This window comes from Callorhinus ursinus, unplaced genomic scaffold, assembly GCF_003265705.2.
Source record: "Callorhinus ursinus isolate GAN/ISIS: 27379988/994484 unplaced genomic scaffold, GSC_fseal_2.0 scaffold48, whole genome shotgun sequence".
Lineage (NCBI taxonomy): Eukaryota > Metazoa > Chordata > Mammalia > Carnivora > Otariidae > Callorhinus > Callorhinus ursinus.
The window spans coordinates 385,061-401,580 of NW_027397110.1; the positions used below are offsets into that span (position 1 = coordinate 385,061).

General features: G+C 65.1%; 1 protein-coding gene and 1 long non-coding RNA gene across 5 annotated transcripts in view; one reads left to right on the forward strand and one right to left on the reverse strand.

Annotated features, from left to right (window-relative positions):
- The first annotated feature begins 1,274 nt into the window (after positions 1-1,274).
- On the forward strand, positions 1,275-8,437 carry LOC141370845 (uncharacterized). Of its 3 annotated transcripts, none has more exons than XR_012375288.1 (3): positions 1,275-5,562; positions 6,320-7,109; positions 8,225-8,437. It is a non-coding gene; the product is annotated as an uncharacterized lncRNA (long non-coding RNA). The 3 variants fall into 3 exon arrangements; XR_012375289.1 differs by having other exon boundaries at positions 1,275-4,204; positions 5,351-7,109; XR_012375290.1 differs by having other exon boundaries at positions 1,275-2,234; positions 5,351-7,109.
- Positions 8,431-16,520, reverse strand: part of CRELD2 (cysteine rich with EGF like domains 2) — an 8,778-nt gene continuing 688 nt past the window's right edge. Inside the window, exons 2-10 of one of the 2 annotated variants that reach the window (XM_025881629.2) lie at positions 16,036-16,118; positions 15,444-15,554; positions 14,922-15,013; positions 13,828-14,004; positions 12,443-12,538; positions 11,548-11,631; positions 10,480-10,575; positions 9,758-9,904; positions 8,431-8,724 (exon numbers count right to left, since the gene is read on the reverse strand). In XM_025881629.2, coding sequence (XP_025737414.2) covers positions 8,675-8,724; positions 9,758-9,904; positions 10,480-10,575; positions 11,548-11,631; positions 12,443-12,538; positions 13,828-14,004; positions 14,922-15,013; positions 15,444-15,554; positions 16,036-16,118 — 936 coding nt within the window. In that variant the 3' untranslated portion in view covers positions 8,431-8,674. The remainder of the gene's footprint in view (positions 8,725-9,757; positions 9,905-10,479; positions 10,576-11,547; positions 11,632-12,442; positions 12,539-13,827; positions 14,005-14,921; positions 15,014-15,443; positions 15,555-16,035; positions 16,119-16,520) is intronic. The other variant, XM_025881630.2, reaches the window with a different exon arrangement.

Sequence of the window (16,520 nt, forward strand, 5' to 3'; positions counted from 1 at the left end):
CTGATGGTGGGGCGAGAAGGGGCTTGTGGGCCACAGGGGCACCTCAAGCCCTCACCCCCAACCTGTGTGCTTTTTGGGGAACAGCCGATTTCTAGCCTGAGACCGGAGCAGATTTGACGCGGGGTCCTGGCTGAACGTGCAGGCGGCCCTCTCCTCTGTCATGACAGCTAGGAGGTCGAGCAGCAAATAGGTGCCTGGCTGGATCTCTGGGCCACACGAAGGGATGAGGGTGGAGGGGATGGACGGAGGTGCACTTGTTTGACCGCTGTTTGAAAACTCAAAGGCATGCTCAGCTGGAAGCACAGAGATCAGACCCCACTCCACGATGGTGCAGACTTCCCTTGGGTCCCCAGCCTCCCTGGGTCTCCCTGAGCGTCAGAGGGTTCAAGAGGGTGGGAGGTGCCCAGGGTCCCACGGGGCAGAGCCCTGCCTCCCAAGGGAGGATGGACGATGGAGGAGCCGGGCCCTAGGAAGCCGCGGGGGCTCAGGCTCTGATGAGGCCAGCCCAGACCCTGCCGGCCCTCCGGAGACAGAGCCTGAGGTCCCAGAGGCACGTGGAGATGAGCGGTCATCCCTCCGTGCCCGGCCACGGAGGGCAGCGGGGCGGGAGGCAGGAATGGCCCTTCCTGAAGCTCAAAGCCTGCAGTAGGCCTTGCCTAGGCTGGGCTGGCAATGGCGGGACTCCGGGGTCCTGGCGGGAGGGGCGCGGCGCCCGCGCTGGGGGCGCCCCCAGTCGAACATGGGGGGGCGGGGAGTTCCTGGGGGCCCACACCCCGGCTGGAGGCAAGGGGTCCCCCGGGCGCAGCCCCCCGCCAGCCTCTCGGAGCCGGGGGGCCACATCCTTCCCCGGCGGGGACGCGGGGGCGGCCGCTCTCACCTCCCCCCCCTTGAACTTGCGTCGCATCCGCCCGCCCGCTTCCGCCGGACGGGTTCCTTGGGGAGCCCCCCCCGCAATGACGTAACGAGGAGCGCGAGCGTCCCGCCCGCGGCCACCTGTCGTCGGGCGCTTTCCGGAAGGTCGCGGCTGACCGCGCACGCGCCGCGCCTACGTCCCCGAAGCCTCGGGCTTTCCCGTCGGCGTCACCACCAGCGTCCCCCGGGCTCCGGGAGTGGGGGCGGGCCCGGCGGACCCCCGCCCCGCCCCGCCCCGCCCGGGGGCGAGTCCGCCGCCGCTTCCGGCACCGCCCCCTTCCCGGCAGGGCCGCGCTGCGTTCCCGCCCGCCGCCGGGGCCCGCCCGTGGGGGCCGGAAAGGGGGCGGCGGCCGACCCTCCCCCGGCTGTGGGGGGCGGGGCGGCGAGGCAGCGCGCGGCTCGGGCCTGCGGAGCCTGGGGAGCCGGGGAGCAGGGCGGGGAGCCCCTGCTGTGTGCCGAGGTCCCCGGTCCGCGTTCTCTGTGCCATGGGGTCTCCCGGGGGGCTGAGGTGTGGGGGGGGTCCCCCAGACACCGGGCGGCGTCCGGAGGGGCCCGCTCCCCACCCCCACCACGGCGGGCTGTGGGCCATGCGCCCACGAGCCCAGCAAGGACACTGCGGTCCGCGGGTGACCCCTCCGGGGGCAGGGCAGGAGGGGGAGCGGGGAGGTGGCTCGGCGGCTGCTCTGGGATCCGCAGGCCTCGGGGGCGCTGCCCTGGGTCTTCAGGGTTGAGGAGCAGACATGGTTAACACTCTCTCCCTTCCTCCCTCCGTTTATTTCTATGCACCCTTCCCCTCTGCAGGTGGGGAGGGGAGCCCCCGGCCCTGGACAGCTGTGCCGTGGCTGAGAGCCGGGGGCTGCCCAGGCCCAGCCTGATGATGTCCGCTGGAGACTTGGGTCTAGAGGGAGCCCCCACTGGGCCTGGGGGTAGGGGTCTCTGGAAAGGTGGGTGTCCCACACCCCACACAGTGTCACCAGGACAGGCTGGGCCTCTTGCCCCTCACTGGTGTGGAGCCAGCCAGCCTGGCGTCTGGGATGATCCCAGCCACAATGAAAGCTTTGAGGGACCCCTGGACTGGGAGGGGGGCTTGTGGCCTGAAGGGCAGCTTGTCTCTGCAGAGGCGGGAGGCTGGTCCCACCCAACCACAGGAAGCCGTCTCTGCCCCACCCCCTGCCCTAGGCCCCAGTGCCCCTCCCCTGAGTCCCTGACCTGCCCCCACCCCAGGGAAGATCAATGTGGCAGCGGGGTACCAGAGAGGAGGACTGCACCCACACGCCCAGAGCCCCCAAGTCATCTGTTTAACAGGCGTCCTGCACCAAGGAGTGAGTTGGGGCCCCCGCCCCCAGGCTTGCCCGAGTGAGGAGTGAGCCCGGCGGTGCCGGTGCCGGAGGGCCAGAGGGCAGACCCAGTGGGGTGTGGGAAGGCAGGTGTGAGCTGAGAGCAGTGCCTCAGGTGGGGTCCCCAGGAGTCCGGCAGGGAGGGAGTGAGGGGCCGAGGACGGCCCCCGCAGCGGGCCCAGAGAACGGGCAGGGACGAGTTGGGCCAGGGACTGGGGGTGGGCACATTGGGGGGTGGGCGCGAGGGGGGCCCGGCAGGCCCTGGCAGTGCTGGAGGGGCTGGTGTGCGTGGGCGGTGGCCTGCACACAGCGTGCAGACCAGGCGCCCAGCATCAGGCCAGGGCCAGGGAATAGGAGGGGACGGCCCGTCCTCAGCTGTGGGGACCTCACCCTTGGGCCCTGCAGGGATGGCCACGGCCATGAGTTTGCGCAGTGAATAGTCACTTCATGGGGGATCAGAGGCCGGCCCCCTCACCGCCCTGTGGACGCTTCCCAGGGGGTCAGCCTGGACTGACAACCCTTCTGGGAACAAGCGCAGGTGGACAGAGCCGGGGTGGTCCAGAAGGGCCAGTGCAGAGACAGGAGGACCGGGCCCGCTCTGCACTGTGGGTATTCCAGGGGTCACAGTTGTCGCCAGGGGGACTGGGGAGGGGGCCCGCACTGGCCAGGCAGAATCCAGTAGTGGAGAGTATGGGATGATGATGTCCCCTGTCACTCTGGGAAAGGGCCACAGGTTGCAGGGAGGCTGTGAGGACTGAGTGGTCAGAGGAGTCAGCTCCCACGGGGTGTACCCAGGTCTGCTGTGTGCCGACCAGGGTGCTGGCTGGAGGGAATGGGCACTCAGGGATGACCACACAAGTGGCCCACCCCTTTACGGGAAGTCTTCCTTCAAGAAAACAGGAGCCTCACCTCTCAGGACCCGCCCGCCTCCCTCTTGGAAATAAGTAGTGACAAAATGTGTTGGGGACATGGTGGCTCAGTGCAGGGCGGAGGGACTCAGGCCCCAGCACCTTGTCCCAGGCAGCTGAGGGGAGCTCACTGACCAGGAGCCTTTCCCGAGGTCTGAGGCTCCGTCCCAGAAGGTGCTGCGGTCACAGGGCTGGGGAGGCAGTCTTGAAAAGGGCAGACTGTTACAACGGCCATGGCCCCAGTGGAAGGCTGGGGTGGGCTCCACCGGAGGCCTGGAGGACACGCCGCGCAGCCAGGCCACCAGGAGCACACTAGGAGTGGCACCAGCATCGTGTGGAGGTCTGCGGAGGCCCCTGGCAGGGTCTGCTGACGGTGGGAGAGGCTGTCACGGAACGGGCAGTGACAGGGATGGTGGCACCTGGCCACCAGGGGCCAGGTGGACACAGCAAGAGTGGGGCCGGGCCACGGGCCTGAGGTGCCGAGGTGGTGGTGAACAGAACACAGCGTTCTCGGAGACTGGACAAGCGTCCAAAGAGAGGAAATCAAGGATGCATGACCAGGAGGTCCCAATTAGAAGTCGTGGTCCTTTGCCCAGGTTCCAGGCTTCAGGCAGATTCCAGACCCAGAACCCAGGGGGTAAAAGGGGGCCAGGTCCTCAGGAAGCAAACTGTAAGTCTGCACTGTGGGGATGGTGCCAGGCCCTCCCCATGACCCTGTGACTGAACGTAGGGGAGGGGACATGCCCGGGCCTGTGAGGACTGCTGCACACGGGGTTCCAGTTGACGCTGGTAACCTGAGGCCCAAAGCATGACCGCAGCTCCCCGATTAGAGTGGGGGTCCCACAAATGTGATTCCAGCCAGGGCCTGATCCGACTTTGGGTCTGCACACCCAGCCAGCAGTCCTTTCTCAAAGCCCAGGGTGGACAAGTGCAACGGACATACTGGGTGGTTGGTATCCCGTCCTTGGCCAGCGGCATGGACAAGTCCCGCGGGAGTGTCTGTGACTGCCCCCAGCCGAGACGGTGGCGAGCAGTGGGCCCTGCTGGGTGAGTGAGGACACATTTAAAGACCGGAGGGTGTCGGGGATGGCCCTGTGGCGCCTGTGTTTGCCCCACCAGTCTGACCACTACAGAAGGCCGGGGACGGGTCCGGGAGGACAGAGGACACAGCTGGAAGAGCAGGCCGCGTTCCCCTCCATCCTGATCAGGAAGGAGAATCAAAAGCCGTGTACAATCACTTGCAGAGAACATGTGGTCCCTCCCCAGGTGACGGTAACTCTTCTGCCCAGGGTCCCCTGGACCAGCCTCACATCCCCAGAACAGCACAGCTGTCCCCCAAATCGACACCCCTGTGTGAATCAGACCAGATGGTGGAGAAGGGGCTTTCATAGGACACGTGCACTCCAGGGAGAAATCTAGGGGTCCCGGGCACACGGGGGCCCCTCCCCAGAGACAGGGGGCTGCGCCGGCATGCCACCACGAAGCGCAGCAGCTGGGGGCTTCTGGGAGTCCTGCTCCAGTACCTCCTGGTACCACAGAAGGCCAGTGGCTGCACGGGGCCAAGCAGGGACGGCCCCAGGTCCCTGCTGCTCCGTTTGAGCTGACTCCAAGGGGCTGGGGGCAACGTAAGCTTTGCAGCAAGTGTGGGTGGGAGAAGCCTCACAGGGGTCCCCAGGTCCAGGGCAGGGATGTGTGGTGTGTGGGAGAGCAGGTGTGGTTCTGGTCCTGAGAAAGAGGGCCTGCCTGGCTGCGGGACCATGGCCAGCTGCCCGGCCTGGCTTCCTCAGACCTGCCCTGTCGTGAGGTTGGGAGAGACATGAGCAAGGCCGGGGGTCAGTAGCAGCCTGCACGCACAGGTGGTCCAGACCTGCGTGAGCTTCACCTGTGTGAGCCCCTCACACCTGTGGCCTCCTAGGGGTTCCTGTGACCAGCTGAGGAGGGGGAGGAGCTCCGTCGCGGTTCAGGGCTGGTCGGCACAGCGTGTGGGCCCAGGTGGACAGTGGCAGTGGCAGGGGGTGGCCCTCTCGGGTTGTAGGGCTTTGGGCAGTGGGCCCAGCTGGCCGGCCAGGGGGGTGGGAGGAGGGAAACGGCTGTTTCAGGGACAAGGAGTCCAGGGGGAGGTATACAGGGGACCATGGGGTGGGCACAGGGGCAGACGTTTTAAGCCCCACATGGACACCCATCACGCAACAGGTAGACAGCAGCACTCGGCTGCATGGCAGCGACTGGCCGGTCATGGGCCCAGGGTGGCACAGTGTGCAGACGGACGGAATGGCCAAGATGAAGGGCCCTGCTCGTCGGTCTGGTGGGTGACCCCGGGATAGCCCAGCCCCCGCAGTGACTCTCACAGGGACGGCCACGGCTCGTGGCGCCTGCAGCCCAAGGGACGGAGGCCGGGGCCTGAGGTCAGCCTCCCCGCACTGTGGGGGCAGGGGGCAGGGCCGTTCTCCGTGGGGGGCGTCCTGGGCACTGGGGGGTTTGAGCAGCGCCAGGGGTCCCCCTCACCCAGTTGTGACAAGTGTCCTGGGCCACCTGTGGAGAACCACAGGTTTCTAGCGCGTTTGCGCCTGTGGCACGGGCCCCATGTACCGACACGGCAGATAGAGCGACCCGCTCTCCTGCAGTCAGAGCAGGGCACGGTGGCCGTGACCATGGAGCTCTCCGGCACACTCCGGAAGCTTCTAGCTGGCAGGGCATGTATGGAAGGCCATCCTGCAGGAGGGAAGCCACCAGGACCGGGGCACAGTGCTGCGTCCCCAGAGAAGGACCCCAGGGTCCAGAAGCTGAGAGCCCCGGAAACGTGAGGTTCCTGGCCCTGTGGAGCCCCCGTCCGGTCCCCCAGGCCTCATGGGCCAGGGCCGGTGGGGAGCAGAAGCCCAGCCAGCGGGAGAGGACTGCGGGAGAGGCAGGCTGCCCGGCTCGGGGCTGGGGAGGGCAGCATCTGCACCCCGTGATCCTACGGAGCAGGTGGGGGTGGGTTTGGGGGCTGACTCGCAGGCCCCGTGAGCCCCTCCCTGGGCAGCATCCAGGGTGGGGAGAGGGAGCAGAAAGGCATGGTTCCTCTCTGGAACTGGGTCACTCCAAGGTCATCAGGTTTGGGGCTCCCTGTGGGGCCGCTGAGGCTGAGTCCCGCCCTGCTTCCTTGGTGCCCCCTTCTTGCAGAGTTTGGATCCCGGGAGCACGACACTCTTGTCAATGCTGGGGGCTGGGCGCCCCAGCCACATAGGGTCCTGACGTGGGACCCCAGCCCTCCTGGAGGCGGTGGAGCCCAGCACCCACGCGCCTCACCGCGGCTGGGCTCCGGGTTCCAGGCTCCAGGCAGCCATGCCGGTCCTGCAGCGCCACCTGCTGGCTGCGCCCCTCCACCAGGCCCGGCTGTGGCCGCTCCGCCTGGGGCCTGGACCCGCTGTCCCTCCACCAGGCCTGACGGGCGGCCTGCAGGGGAAGCTGCAGGCCCTGGGCAGGGGTCGCCGCCAGAGGCGGGGGATCCACAGAGTCACCTCCAAGCCCAGCAGAGCCAGAGCCCCAGGAGGGGCTCCGACATCTAAGTGCTCAGTACCCGGTCCCCGCACCTTGGCATCCAGCACTGCAGTCCCCGGGACCCTGCCTGCACCCACAGCCCCACGCCAGGCCTGCTGGGGTCAGGCCCACCGTTCCTGCCCACATCGTACCCCAGGACGACCCCTACACATACCGCAGGCGAGGCTGGGGACCCTCCTCCTCCTCTGCCTGCAGGTCCTGCTTTACAGGTGAGGACACTGAAGCGGGGCGCTCCGCCGTTGGCTCCAGACCTACGCGCCTTGGGGAAGGGGCCAGGCAGTCCTCTGAGGGGTGACCGCTGAGTGGGACCCCGGAGGCGGGATGGAGCCAGAGCCAGCCCCCGGGTGCCCTAGCAGGACAGCAGGACGAAGGCCCTGAGGAAGGACCACACTTGGTACGTTCCAGGAACCAGGTCAGCCTGATGCTGCCATGCCCCGCTGGGGGGGCCCTGAGTTGGGGTTCCGAGCAGCATGGGATGGGCTTAATGGGGCACCTAGGCCCGTGGCCACAGCTGCTGTCAGCACGGAGATGCTCACCCTGGCCGCCTCCCTCCCCGGGCCCGCGGTGCCGTGGTGGCGGTCTGGGGTGGGGCCATGGTACAGCAGAAGGCAGGGTACAGACCCCATAAGGGACCCCACAGACCTCGGCAGGCCAACATGGGGACCGCAGGAGAGCCAGCTGTGGGGCTGTTTCCTCGTGTCCAAAAGAGCAGGGCCTGACCCCTCCCCACTGACACCTACCTGCTATGCCCCTCGCCAGCCCCCCACTCTCAGGCTTGCCCTCCCTCCCTCCGAGAACCCCCAGCCCAGTTCCCCAGTTGCCCTCCCTCCCTGGAAACCCCCAGCTGCAGTGGCGGCCTCTCCCGCCGCCAGGCTCCCACTGTCCCATGGCCCAGACCCTGACGCCCCGTCTCCATAAGCAGACCATGTGTGTGGGCTCCCCAGCAGGTCTGGCCTGGACGAGAGCAGCCCCCGACCCGTGCAGCAGCTGCCCTGTCTGGCCAACGTGACTTGTGTTTCCCCTAGGAATTCAGGGGCGCTTGGCCTTGTCCCCCACCACAGAGACGGAGGCAAAGCCAGGGAGGCCAGCTGAGGCCCGCGGGGGTCCAGGGAGAAGCCAACACGAGACTGGGCCGGGGTGGGATCCACCTGCCAGCATGTGGTCCCCTGCCCAGCGAGGACCCGCACGGAGTCCTGCCTGCAGGAGTTCCCTTGCAGTGCCACAGATGCAGCAAGGGGACGCGTGGGCGCTGAGGTCCTTGGTGCCAGGAGAGTGGGGCCAGGCGGCCGCCCCCAGGGTGACAGCCGCCTGGACGGGGGGGGGGGGAGGTGCGGGGTGCTCCAGGAGGCAGGTGCTCACTTGGGGTTAGCTGAGCCCGGGGGGCTGGCCGCTCCCGCCGGCGAGAACACTCTCGGGGGCCTCGGAGGGGCCTCTGCATGAAGCCACAGCCTGCATTTTTCTCAACTTCATTCTTGGGTGAGAAACTGGCCCCAGGGGCTTACGATGGCCTCTCTTCTCCAGCTGCAGCCCCGAAGGCAGGATGGCCGTGTCCGGCCCCGGGGGGCCTGCCTCCACAACACCCACTCTCCCAGTCAAGACGCCCAGGGCCCTTGCGCGCCCGCGGTGGGGCCGCCCCAGGGAGGCGGGCGAAGGCGCTCCAGGGCCAGCAGCCGTGTGGGGCACAGCCCGTCCTGAAGCATTTGTGTTTTTTCAGTGAGACAGACTCACACATGTTCTGTGCCTGGCTACCTTCAATGGTCAATTTTATTATAAACAACGGTATCAAAATATACAAATCTGTGTAAGAACAACCAGGAACTGCAGCTTTTTTAAGGGCCAAATGGGCATGAACCATTTCCAAGGTGGCAGCTTCGCCTCTGCCAACCCCTGGAGAAACGGGGGTGTGAGGACCGCATTTCCAGGACGTCAGTCTGAATAATTTAAAGGGCAGGTCTGGCCTCCGGCTCTGGACGCGCATCATAAATCTTCATGTGGGGGCGGCTGTGTTGGGTCTTCTTCTGTGACTTCTGCCAGGAAACAAACACAGATCGTCAGGTAAAATCCCAGCACGAGGCGCTGAGGGTGTGGCGGCCAGGTTTCTACGGGGACGGGGCAGCGCACGCGGCGCAAACGTCCGGATGGCGGGGTCCCGAGCCCCCACAACTGGGGGCATCCAGGTGGGAGGCGCGGCCGCAGGGTGTTTCGGGGCTGCCCTCTGCTTCGGGTGCGGAAGACCAGGATGGCGAGGCGCTCCCTCATCAGCTGGGGCCAACAGGAGCTTGGATGATGGTGAGGGGTGCGGGCGGGGAGGCCCCCCAAGACACGTTGGGGGCAGAGGTGGCGTGTGGCCCTGCTCCCCGCAGACATCGGGTTCGTCCCTGTCTTGAACGCCCAGGGTTGACGACAGCACCTGGCTGTGTACCCGTGCCGCCCGGCCCGGCTCAGCGAGCTCCTGGAGTCTGCGTCTGGTCTTCCTCATTCAGGAAAACTCTGCGTCAGTGTCATTTGGACACCGCCCCTGCCCCTTCGGCTCCATGTTCTTCCACAACTTCTATGAGACTGTCACAGGAAGAGCCATGTCCCCAGAACATGGGGCCATCCTAACCCCAGAGCTGTGAATTGGGGGCACTTTACAGACGGTCAGGGTGAGGGGAGGTCACTGAGGTGGGTCCTTATAGGAAGAGGGAAATCGGGACACGGACACACAGGCCACGAGAAGGCCACGTGGACAGAAGCAGGCATCGGAGGGTCGCAGCTGTAAGCCACGGAAAGCCGAGCCTGACCCGCCAGAAGCGGACACAGGCCGGACGATCCTGCCCCACAGGCTTGGAGCAGTGCAAGCCCCAGGCTCTCGGGAAGCTCAGGTAGGGACGGCCGCCGGCCTCTACCGCCGGCATATCTGCCGACCCTGGGGTCACTGACTCTCCTTTCCGCCCGACCTCCCACACGGACGTTTCCCCTCCTGTCTTCCCCGACCCCAGCCAGCACCCTCCTCGGGTCGCTTTTGCTGTGAGCTTCTGAGCCAGGCGTGCGCCCGCCGCACACCGCCACACCACTCACGGCCGCCCGGGGTCTGCGTCCGCACACACGCGTCTTCCGTGTCTTCGAAGCCCTCAGGACACACGCACACGTAGCTCCCGGGAGTGTTGTAACAGTTCTCGTCCTGGCGCGTGCACACCTTCTCTGCACCCGCACACTCGTCTATGTCTGCAATAGAGACGCTCGCTGGGACCGGCCACTTCGTCCGCAAACACGTCACCATCACGGGATGCACGCACTCACGATTCGCTCCCGCACCGGAAAGTGACATTGGACAGGGCAGGTCTCAGGGAAGGGGCCGCGGACGGGTAGAGGAGCCGAGAAGGGACAGCGCAGGCATGTGAAGGTGGGAAGCCCTGCGCGAGCTCACGCCGTGGGGCCATCGGTGCATTCGCTGCCTTTTCTAAGCGGGTTCCAGCCGGCCCCGACCATGAGGGCCTGACGTGCAGCCACGGGGGCCATGGGGGTGGGAAGTGGGGGGGCTGGGCACGGGAGGCTGGAGCAGAGCCCCCGGCCGCAGGATCGCCAGCACCACGCACACCTGACACCTGGGGGCCGGCCGGGACAGACCCTCAGTCCCCCACCTGCTGCTTCTGTATCTCACGCTTGAGAGGCTGGGGAGAACAGTCGCAGAAAGGGCTGGAGCCAGTGCCCCACCCCCACCAGCTCTTCACGGGACTGTCCACATCGTGGCCCCTTTGCCACGTTCCATCTTAGTCCAGCACAGACGCAAGGGCACTGACCTGCACACTGGCCGCTTTCTTTGGTGTAGCCAGGGATGCACTCTTTACAGTGTCCTGGACCCTTCCCCGTGCAGCCCACACAGGTCGAATCACATTCTAGAACAAGAGCAGACAGACATCGATGTCAGACAGCCTCCTGTGAGCAAAATGGGACCAGAAGCCACGCCACATGATGATCTGGGCATTCCCCATCAACGTGCGTGTGCCACAGGGAGTGTGTCCTCGACACCCGAGCCCCGTCTCCCAGCAAAGCAGCGACATGCACCCCCAGAGCTGTGACCGCACACAGACGGTCCCCCTTCTGCAGACCGTCTTCTTGGAGCAAAACAAAACCACCTCCAGCTTGGGGCACTGCTTGACCGGACACTGACCGGCCGGCTAGGAGCTCGGTAGGAAGAGCAGAGGAGAAATGTGAGATGCTCCCCGGGTGAGGTCTCACTACTGTCAGGGCCGTTGCCCTGGGGGGGGGGGGGGGGGCCGCAGACGCGGGGGAGGGGGGCGCCAGGCAGCCTCACGCACTGCTGAGAGCACGTCAGTGCAACCTTCTGGGGACGCTGGGGCCCTACAATCCACTCTCCCAAGCAGTTTGGAAACAAATCCCGAGAAAACAAGAATACGCAAAGCTCTATCTACCAAGGTATTCCAAGTTCACAACTGTGAGAATTTATGATTTAAATATCCCACAACAGACTGTTGAAGAAAACTATGGAATAGGGGCAGGCTCCAGCATCACGAACATGCATGTTCACGCCGTGGACAGCGTAACATGGCGTAAACAGTCATGGCCCCATGGAATGAGGCCGAGCGCAGTAAAACTATTAACAGAGCTCCCCACTCCACAGAATTGGTGGTTTTAAAAATTATCATCTTTTCAACTTATCTGAATTTTCCAGTTTTTCTGCAGCAAATATCTATTACCTGGGTTGCCACCTTCCACTTTCTACAGCAGGCAGAACCCACAGAAGTCACGTGGGTGAACCGTGGACAACGGCTCGCAAAGGAGGACCTGGAGCCCAGGGCCCGGGGAGGTGCCGGCCCACCCGCCCCCAGGAGCCAGGGCCCAGGCACCTTCGCACATGAACGAGCCGTTGACATTCTCACAGTACTGCTGGTCACTGCAGGGAGGCGTCTCTGCCGCACACTCGTCCACATCTGGAACACAGCAGCTGTGAGGGACAGGCCCCCCGGGCCCCCGTGGACATGACATGGTTGGTGGCCAGACACAACCCACGGCCACGGCCGGCCTGGAGAGGAAGGTGGCCACTGTGTGGAGGACGCGTGTCCATGTTTCTCCCGGAGGCCTTCCACGTGCAGGGGTGACAAGGAGCATTTAGTGTCCCCGGGAGAGGGGCCACTGTGAGGGACCAACAGCTAACGTGAGCGTCCTGTGCTTCCGTGTGGACACGCAGAAGCTCCAGGTCAGTGTCGGGATCACCACCCTCCCCACTCGAGACGAGCCCCTAGGGACAGGTCTGCCGCCCGCAGCCTGGCCTCTGCCTGCTGTTCCTCCCGCTGCCTGCCGGCGCCCGGGCCTGAGGAGGAGCCCCTTGGCCCCACTGCCCCCCACTGCCAGGCCCTCCCCGGGGCTCCTGCGGCACTGGGTTGGAAGCCAGGGCTCACAGGCAGGATGGAGCTCAAAGGAAAGGGTGCAGCAGAAGCACACGGTGGCCACCAGGCTGGGCGCGTGGGGACAGGTGGGGACAGGGCCTGGACTCTGCAGCTTTGGGTGTGTGTGTCAGGAAGGCATGCTTCCTCTCTGTGGCTGAGCAGCTGCACCAGGCCAGAGGGAGGTCTGTGCCTTAGTTTCCCTGCCTGTACCTGGAGAAGGGAGGGGGATGGAGGAAAGGAAGAGAGGAAGGGGAGGAGAGAAGGGGGAAGGGGAGGGGGAGGAGGGGAGGAGGAAGGAGGGCGGGAGGGGGAGGGGGGAGCGGAGAGGGGGGGCGGGGAGCCTGCCCAGCCTCACCCACGCAGGCGCCGTCTTCCTGCAGCCAGCCCACCGCGCACTGGCCGCAGTCTCTGCTGGTGGGGCCTGTGCACGTCTTACACGACTCATCACAAGCTGGAAAGCAGAGGTGGGACGCCTGTCAACATGCGTGAATCCCATCCTCAGTAACAAACAGGACACAAAGGTCATTTCAGAAATTAGGAATTTACCTTCACTAGGACGCAAACAAAAACCGAATACAAATAAGATAAAAAACCCAGTAAAGCAAGGCTCATTCAACAATATAAAAATCGACTCTCGTGTTTCATCATGTTCCTGAACTTAATGAGAAAAACGCCACATGGGCTTTCAGGGCCCCTTCACGGTCACGTTCTTAGCAGACAGGGACCCCAGGAAAAGGGCTTATGACCCGAGAAAGGCAGCTGCCCAAACCCCGGAGCCCATGCCCGCCAGGTGGCCCCAGCCCCAGTGTGCCCCGCACGGCACCCGTGTCCCAGGCCAGGCAAGGGCATGGCGCCGGAACCAGAGAGGCCACGGACTTCCTGGTGCTCCAACACGTCCTGCACGGAACATCCAAGGGAGCCGCGGACCAACGACGGGCCCTAACGCCGGGATTCAGCTCAATCGCTGATGCCAAGACGTCTCCCAACGTTGGTGAGAGATCGATGAGAAAATGTATGCAGAAGGGAGAGTGCTCGCCTTCTTCCGCGGTGGTCTGCGCAAGCCACCGTTGGGCCGCGGGCCCGCGCCCCACGGACGGAAGGCATGGCCGGCGTCCGCCTGGCGCTCAGTGTGGTCACTACTGACGTGAACGACCCCACGGGCCTGTCGGAGCCCCGACCGAGGGGGAGCCCAGAACAATGGCCAGGCACCTTTGAGGACCCGGTTGGGAAGGGCCCGCCTGACCCAGTGCCAGGGTAAGGGAGGCAGCGCATCGTCTGATGGGGCCGGGAGGCCGGGAGGTCACACCCTGGGGCCTCAGGCGTGCTAGTTCTCCTGCGTGCCACCACTCTGCCGTCTGGTGCAGGGGCGTGGGCCTCTGCAGGCGGCACCGCGCAGGTGGGTCATCCTGCCCAGGTAGCTGCAGGGCGAGAGCAGGCCCCTGCGAGGACACGGCGGGTGCCAGGTGACCCAGAACCAAGGCTAGCGTGGACGGGACACGACCGCCGACTCCACACCGTCCACCCGCTCGGGCCTTGTCCGGAGGACGTGGGGAAAGGTGGGCCCATTCTTCCCTCCTGGGCTTGTTCAGAGACAGACAGCAAGACCGTCCAGGGCCCGCACGCACTCCCGTGGCCCCTCGCGGGGTTCACAAGGGCCTCCTAGCTCCGGGGGTGTGGGGAGAGCCAGCAGGCCCCCATCTGTGCCGGCAGCTCCCGCGTGCCCCAGCGCAGCTGACGTACCTGCGCACACGCTGTGCGTCTCGTTCCTCAGCGAGCTGAAGTAGCCGTCCACGCAGTCGGTGCACGCGGCCCCCTGGTAGCCGAGGTGGCACTGGCAGGACCCATCCCCCTGCCTGCTGCCGTCCCCGCTGCAGTGCCCGTTCCCGCTGCAGGGCCTCTCGGACCCGCCCTGGCACGCTGTGGGCGACACAAACCCGCCACTCAGACGCTCTCTCAGGGAGCGCGGCCCCTTGCTCACCTGACCTCTTCACAACCAAACAGCGTCTGGATCTCTCCGTAAAATCCATACTTCCTCTCTCAAACGAGCTCCTCTTGGGAACACACGAGCCCGCAAGCGTGGCAAGGCTGTCTGGGGGACGCCCTGGGGTCTGCAGGCACGGGGGCTCACCTGCTCGGGAGCGAGGGGGGCCTCGGGCAGCCCCCCTGAAGCACGGAGACAATGGGGACGCTGACACGTGGCGTGGGTGCAGCCGCCTGGGGCACGGGGGCAGCCGGCTGCAGCCACACGCTGGCAGGACAGGAGGCGGCGGCCGCAGCCAGGGAGAGACCTCCAACTTGCAACGCGCGCCGCTCTGTCCCGCTGAGCGCCCGGAGTGACTGGCAATGCCACACACGGACTGTGCCTTTGGCCCAACGCATGCCTCTTCCCTGTGGCTTCCCCAGTGAAGGCTGACGCGACACATCCCACCCGACAAGACGCCCGCTGCCCCCTTGCCTCCCACAGACAAGTCTTTGCTGCTCTGTGGGCAGAACTGGGCGGGGGCCACGAAAGCCACAGAACTGCCTCTTTGCACTCAGAGGGTGGCGCCCGCGCAGGTGGGTTAAGACCGACCCACAGGGGCCCCACCGAAGGCCTGCAGACCCCTGAATTAGGAGCCTTCTTAGGGTCAGGTACTCAGGGCTGTCCGGCCCCCGGGAGGCCCTACGGTGTGGAGCGGGCAGTGACCTGGCGCCCTAGGGCTCGGTGGAGGCAGGGCCCTGGGCCCTGTGGGAGCTGATGGCCCCAGATCCCAACCGAGCCTCTCCCCACCTGGGAATCACGACACGGATCCTGGGAATGATGCAGGACACTCAGGATTTCCCCAACAACGTACCGAGGCAGTCTGGCCCATACGTTCCCGGTGAACAGCACACTTTCAGTGTTTTCACACAAAACCATTCAAATAAGTCGGGATACTCCTTCTTCCTGAGGAATTAAAAACATGTTCATTAAAGCTCATGTAACAGATTTCTTCAAAACAAAAACAGAGTTTATTACAGTATATGGTCCAGTGCATCACGTCAGGGAAACGACAGTCTAGGTGTGAACAGGCTTCTCCTGTTACCAGCTCACTAGCGTTATCACATTCAGGTAATAAAAGGTGGTAACACATGTGCAAGAAGGAGAACAAGCATGTGCAAACTCTTCTAAGTCTGAAACTGTTTCAAATTTATAGACTAAAAAATAAGAAGTCACGAACGCTATAGCTTCATTGAACGCCCAGGGGAGAGCAGTGGGGCTGGAGCTGGGGGGCCAGGCTGCAGCACGGCGGTGTGTAGCGGGGGGCAGGGGTGTATGCGGGGGGGCGGGGGGGGGGGGGGGGGGGGGGACAGGGCGGGGGCGCGGAGGCACTCACAGCTGCAGCCACCAGGCCTCCAGGTGCTCCTCGTGCTCCTCCAGCAGACTGTGGCACTCGAAGTCGCTGCTCCCGCACAGGCTCTCAGTGATCTCCAGGAGGCGGACCTCACTGAAACACAAGCCCGTCAGCACTGCCAGCTGAGGAGGCAAGCTCAGGTGGTCAGCGTCTGGCCTGCAGGGACATCCTGAGGCCCCACTTGGCGCTCGGTGGGAACACACACATCAGCTGCGGACGAGCGCAGTCGGTACCGCAGGGAGAATTAAACGCAGAGGGCGGTGGCCAGGGTGGCAGGGAAGACCCCGACGTGGGGTGCGATGGGCAGACGGCGAACCCGACCCGCGGGGAAGCCAGCAGCCCTTCACGTGGCGGGACTCAGTCGCCCCGTGCACCATTAAAAGACCACCCTGTCTGCCCTGCGGAGAGTGGATGTAGGGACAAGTGTGGAAGCAAAAGGCCACTCAGGGGCCAGAGCACAGGTGGCTGCACCGAAGGGCCCCTCTGGGAGTCTGTCGTCAGTGCGGGTGACGGCATTCACGGGGACGTGTCAAGCGCCGAAGCTGGGCTGTCAGAGCAGGGGTGTGGCACCCACCTGAATTCATACTTGGACAGCGACTTTTCCTCCCAAGCCGTGTTCCCGCCGCCAAAGTTCTTCTTCGCAGTGTCCACCATTCCCTGTGGGGAGGGCGGGCGGGCACAGGGCTCAGCGCTGCTGCCCCCACCCACACCCCTCGTGGAAGCAACCATAGTCCACCCTGGGGGTGACTGGAGTCCACTGTGGGGACGAAGCCATTCATTGCCGGTGACCCCGGGTCCATCACCACGGTGACCTGGGGTCCATCCCTGGAGTGAGTCCGGTCCATCCTGGGGAGACCCTGGGTTCATGACCCCAATCTATGCTGAGTTTATCCTGGGTTCATGACCCCAGCCCACTGCAGGCAACCCTGGGTTCATGACCCCGGTCCATGGCGGGGTGACCCCAGTCCATCGCGGGGCGACCCTGGGTCCGTGACCCCGGTCCATGATGGGGTGACCCCGGTCCATCGCGGGGCGACCCTGGGTCCGTGACCCTGGCCC